Source organism: Armigeres subalbatus, chromosome 3, assembly GCF_024139115.2.
Source record: "Armigeres subalbatus isolate Guangzhou_Male chromosome 3, GZ_Asu_2, whole genome shotgun sequence".
In the NCBI taxonomy this organism is placed as follows: Eukaryota; Metazoa; Arthropoda; class Insecta; order Diptera; family Culicidae; genus Armigeres; species Armigeres subalbatus.
Window position 1 is genome coordinate 67,754,145 of NC_085141.1, and position 6,178 is coordinate 67,760,322.

General features: G+C 41.1%; 1 protein-coding gene across 2 annotated transcripts; it reads left to right on the forward strand.

Moving 5' to 3' along the window:
• Positions 1-251: 251 nt before the first annotated feature.
• Positions 252-4,072, forward strand: LOC134227395 (uncharacterized). 2 transcript variants are annotated; one of them, XM_062708818.1, is made up of 2 exons: positions 252-611; positions 3,413-4,060. In XM_062708818.1, the coding sequence occupies exons 1-2, from the start codon at positions 375-377 to the stop codon at positions 3,935-3,937; spliced, it is 762 nt and encodes a 253-aa protein (XP_062564802.1). In that variant the 5' UTR covers positions 252-374; the 3' UTR covers positions 3,938-4,060. The 2 variants fall into 2 exon arrangements, with proteins under 2 accessions (XP_062564802.1, XP_062564801.1); XM_062708817.1 differs by lacking the exon at positions 252-611 and adding an exon at positions 2,620-2,907 and having other exon boundaries at positions 3,413-4,072.
• Positions 4,073-6,178: the final 2,106 nt, after the last annotated feature.

Below are 6,178 nucleotides of genomic sequence, written 5' to 3' on the forward strand. Positions count from 1 at the left end.
AGCACTACCGGATTCGATTACATATTCATCGTTTCCTCGCTTAATGCAAAAGATGTCAGTCAATCGATCCGCGATCGACGATTTGATGAAATATTACTAATGGCTTTTAATGTCGTCGTTATGGACGCCTTTTCCTTTCTACTCGCACGCTGGCGCTACTGATCATTGCGCGTATTCTCTTGCTTGACGAGACATTGCTCTGATACGATAAGATGAATCAGAATCGAGCTTTTCTTTTGAGCATAAGACATCGCCCATTCTCAGTTTAAGCCGAACAGCGATTCACATAAGACGTGTTTCAATTTACACTGCTCCAGAGTTGTGAACAAAAAATCCCGAAGCTCACGCTAGCTAATTTACAAAAGTTTCAAATAATGTTACATGTGATACATTCCAATTGCCTGCGTTGGGTACCATTTATAACACTGCTGCTTTGTGGATTTACCTTTTCCGTACCGGCACCTCCAGCATCACCATGCCCCGGCCTGTTTAGCTACCAGTACGACACTAACAGTTCGGAGTATTATGGCCTGGTGAATCTACAGTCACAGCAAGTCAAAAATACGGTTGAGGTGGAAATTTCATTCTCGATTGCTGCCCAGCTGCCTTCGGTGAGTTAATAGTATTTAACAATTTAGGCAGTACTCGATCCAACGCTGGATCAGAAGAGTAATTCCATCTCAAAGTAAAAGGCTCGCAATGCACACCATGTTTATGAAGTATTTCCATGATATGAAGTCATCGTATTATTATTTAGAAGTAGAACAGGTTCGCTGGCAATCACACTTTCCATCACGATGAACACAAACAGGTCGATGTGTTGTTTATTATTATGTGTAAGCACCACTCGCAATTAGTTAGCTGCATGTACCGTTTTTGAATTTATAAGGATTACGCGGCACTGATAATCGACTGGCTTTGGGATTTCCATACCGATGGTAATTCAAGCAAAATGGATAACAGGTTTAAATTAAACAGATCTCAATAGAAGAATAAAGATCTTGATGTGGAGAAGGAACTTTGAAACTTGGGAGAATTGGTATAAAGTGAAACGAACTCCTGAAGAGGGTCAAAAGTCTCCATTAGGATACCATATGGCCAACCCTTGTTCTTCAATAAAGGATGCCCTCCGGTTTTCTAACTGTCCTCCTTTTTAAACATTTTGAGAATAGGGAATAATGCATATAAACTTGGCGTTAAAATGCATAGATGTATTTATATCTGACACTGGTATTTGATAAATAATAATCGTTATATTGCTTCCTAACTAAAACTCTTTAAAAATATTAAGTGATGAACTTCTTATATATTCGAAAAAATCACTATAAAGATAATTTAAAAAAATTAAAAAATATTCGAAATAATTCTATTACTATGAATCTTTAAGCATAACTTTCTCGAGGAATAGTTGTATTTTCAAGCTTATATTAGAGTTGAAATTTCTAAATTATTTTAATAGTGCGAAGAATAGTAACTAGTCGATAAATTAATCATACTCCTTTAATTCACCGAGTTGAAAATGGTGATAAACACAATAATAAAGCAAATATTGCTCATTTTCATGCCTTCACGGAACAAATATTTTTTGTGGTTTTTGTAGCATGCCATTCAACTTTTGCGTTCCTATAGATATTGAAAGGGGCAGATATGTAAACAGTGCGTGACATCTCTCATTGAAAATAAGAAATTGCAATACTGATCACCACCGATACAAACTCGTGGTGGGTGGCTTATATTGTCCTCTCTTGACCCTCTTCCTATCATTTACTTCGACATGGACGTGTTGATGACTAATACAATCCATTTAGCTTCCCTTTTCAGTCTGATGTAAGCTTCCTCCATTTTCCCAAAGTTACGTGTCGAAATATCAATGTCGGTCGTCGGCGAAACCAACTAATTGAACGGACTTCGTGAAAATCGTACCACTCGTGTCAATCCCTGTCCTTCGTATTACTCCCTCCGAAACTATGTTGAATAACAGGCACGAAAGCAAAGCTCAATCTTCTACGCGTTTCGAAGGGACTCTCGAGTGTTCTTGAAACTCGAACTACGCACATTACCCAATCCATCGCTGTCTTGATCAACCGTAGCAGTTTATCCGGAAATCCGTGTTCGTGCATGTTGGCCCCAACGATTGTATCATATGTGGCATTGAAGTAGATGAATAGATGCGCTCTAGCCAGTGCACCACCACCGTATTTAAATAACTCTCCTGGTAGTTGGTCATCCCCAGGGGCTTAGTAGTTTTTCAGCTGACTAATCTCCTCCTGGATTTCCTGGAGATCCGGAGCTGGAAAACGTATGTCTTGTGCGCGTCCTCCCAGGCTCGTTACCATGCCGCCCTCGTTTTCTACCATATCGCCATTCAGGTCCTCTTCGTAGTGCTGCCGCTACCTTTAGATCAGCTCACGCTCGTCCGTAACAAGATTTTTGTTTATGTCCTTACACATGTCATGCTGTGGCACGTGGCTTGCGTGAACAGTTCAACTTCTCATAGAACTTCCGTGTGGCTCCGTCTCTTCACGATCGCGATCTGCTGGCATTTTTTCCTTCGGAAAATCGAATTTTGTCTGTTCCACGCCCGTTTATATCGTGCCTCGTTCGCTCTCGTGTGGTGTTGCAGCAATCTCGCCCATGCTGCATTCTTCTCCTCCACACATTAAGCTCAGCCATACTGGTAGCGAGGTAGTAGTCGGAATATTCGCACTGCGGTTGGTGCAGACGTTGGTGATGTCGGAAAAGAATTTACCGTCGATTAGAACGTGGTCGATTTGGTTTTCCGTTTCTTGGTTAGATGATACCAATGTGGCCTTGTGGATATTTTTGCGGAGTAAGAAAGTGTTTCGGACTACCATTCCGCGGGAGGCTGCAAAGTTTATGCATCGTTGGCCGATGTCATTCGATATGGTATGCAGACTGTCCGGTCCGATCATCGGTCTGTTACATTTCCTCCCTTTCTACCTAAGCGTTCAAGTCGTCGATGACGATTTTGACGTCCCGCGGTGGGCATCCATCATGTGTCTGCTCTAGCTGTGCTATTTTCTTCATCGGGTCGCCCTTCATGTGGGCAGTGCACTGCACATTAACGATGTTATAGTTGCAGAAACAGCCTCAGCTTGCACATCTTTGCGCTCATTGGCTGCCACCAAATCAAATAACTTTCAATGAACTGATGTTCAAATGCTCAAATAAGATTCAATTATATTTTCTTTACGTGCCAGTCAACATCACCCAAATAGTTTCAGAATTTTGCGTCAAATGACTTAGGTGCCCGTCACTGGGATATCCCTCCCTACTCTACCGCAACTATAGGTATACTCACAACTTCTGGAACTAGAATTTGATAGAATTTTTTAACATGCGCCGCGATATCTTGAAGGTTTAACGACATACTATTATTGATTTATTTCAGAACTATATCGGCTCCATCGAAGCAATTGGGGACAATCGGCAACTACTGGACCAGATTTCCAAGGGACGCGGTGTAAGCTACCGGGTGAATCTTCCGCTCCAGAATCCTCTACCTCGTCTTACTAAAATAAGCCTCAATGGTAAAGTGCTGTGTACGGGACAGTCGGAAAAAGGTGTATTTGTAACCGAAACCAGCCTGCGTCATTTTTTCCGCACGGATTCCAACTGGCAGCAATACAATCAGCACAAAAACACCGACAATAGCCCTATCAACGGTAATCAAAACCACAATGATCGAACAGTGACAAGACCAACTCAGAAAGTACCAGATAACTTCAAGTTGGTGGCAGAACGCGAACAAAATCATACCGTAGAGGAGTCGGAGCATGCGGTTAGCCCCACAGGAAATAGCACTTCCTACAAGTACGTTACGAAGGTGGTGACCTACAAAGAATACGTGTCGGCTCCGATGGTCCAAAAAACATCTCATTACTATGTGAATACGACGACAAGGGAGCAGGCCTAGAAAAGGGTTTATTATAATACTGCAGCTTAGGATTAGTACAGGATGCATTTTCGCAGAAGTAGGGTAAAACTACCTATTATGGAGGGGTTAAGCGCCGCGTCAAAACAAAATTGATTTCGATTTTTTTTTTTTAAATGAACTATTTATCGTATTGACCATTGTAGTAGTCGAATAGAATGCTCGTTAACTCTAGTCTCGTAAATATTACGTCAATTGTGCTAAACTTATGCTGTTTTGTTTTTATCACAATAAAAACAAACTACCGCAATAATAGGATGCAGGTGCCTATTGTTGCGATATTTTTTGAAGGTCAGTCCTATTGTTGCGGTATTGCCTGTATTTCTTATGGAGAGCGATACCACAACAATAGGACCTTAGCACTACCGCAATAATAGGCTCAAAGGACGCAATTTTTTAATGAAAAATGTTGATTTTTCATAATTTTGAACGGAATTTTGTCAAACAAAAGGTGTTCTAATTATTGATTCGAAGTGTTTTAGCGGATCCACAATTGTTTTTGATGCTATTACATCCTAGATGAACTATTTAAAAACTACCGCAACATTAGGGCATACCACAACGATAGGTCGTTTTACCCTACCTTTTGAATGTTTAAACCAAATTGGTTTGAAAAATGTACTGAAACACTGGAAGATTTAACAGGATAAAAGGATTCATTTAAGTTTCAACGGTTTAAAAATAAAAGTTAGCATAGTTTATTGTACTGACTATCACTGTGCGGTTGTGTTTTGCACTTCAAAGAAAATTCCTTTCTTATAAAAGCTCATGTTAAAAGTATCACGGCTTTTTGCACCTACACTCTAAAAAATCATCACGTCATATTCACGTGAAAAATCACGTAACTGATCTGTCTTGAACAAACGACGATTGTTACGTGACGTTAGTAATGTTCACCTGAAATTCACGTAACTTGTACTAAAAATCATGGTGAATATGTTTGTATGTACTCGTAAACAATTTAAGTGAGATTGTGTTCGTGTGATTGCAGCTTCGGTATTTGCGGAAAAACAGCATTGTAAACAATCTTCACGTCAGATTTACCTGAAAACAAATATGGTTCTCATCCACCATACTTTTCACGTGAGATTGACTTGACACTCACGTACGAATATTTAGGCTTCGCAGAAGTAAGCGATATTTCAAGTGCAACTAGGCGGGGATTTTGAAAAAACGCGTCACTAACTTATTTTGTATTCATTAAAAAAAACATTTTTGCAATATATTTCAAACCATGTAGTGGTTGCCTGATTTCATGTAGCTTTCACTAAAAGTTCACGTAACCGGTACGTAAAATTCACGTAAGGTTCACCTGATCAAACACGTAACTACTTTCAAACTTCACGTCATTAGTACTGGAAAATCCAGTCAGATTCACCGGATAAATCACGTAACTCAACGAAGCTAAACTTTGTTCAGGTTACATGTCATTCAGGTCACTCTTACGTGAAAAGTATGGTGGATGAGAACCACATTTGTTTTCAGGTAAATATGACGTGAATATTTTTCAGAGTGTACCATATCGAAAGCGAACACCATCTTCGCATAGTTGCTGTCCGGCATTCTTTTAGCATACCCTGCCCATCGTACTTTTCCGGCTTTAGCTACCTTTTGGATATTGGGGTCGCCGTAGAACTGGGCGAGCTCGTGGGTCGTCCTTCGTCGCCACACACCGTCTTCTTGCACACCGCCAAAGATGGAAGCACCCGATTGCTTGTAAGTCCTTCTCGGGCATGGTCCAAGTTTCATGTCCGTAGAGGACTACCAGTCTTATGAGCGTTTTGTACATGACACATTTGGTGTGGGTGTTAATCTTTTTTGGCCACAGCTCCTTCTAGAGCCCATAGCAGGCCCGACTTCCACAGATGATGCGCCTTAGTAATTCACAACTAACATTATTATCAGCCGTTAGCAACGATCCGAGGTAAGCGAAATTCATCAACCACTTCGAAACTATCCTTATCTATCGTAACACTGCTTCCCAGGCGGGCCCTGTCGCGGTCGGGTTCCGCCCACTAGCATGTCTTCAATGCATTCACCGCCAGCTCAACTTTTATTGCTTCACGTTGCCGGCTGGTGTACAGTTCTGCCATCGTTGCAAATGTTCGACCGACAATGTCTATGTAGTCACCCGCGAAACAAATAAATTGACTGAATCTGTTGAAAATTGTACCCCGCCTGTTACAGCCGGCTCTCCGCATGACACCTGCAAGCGCAATGTTG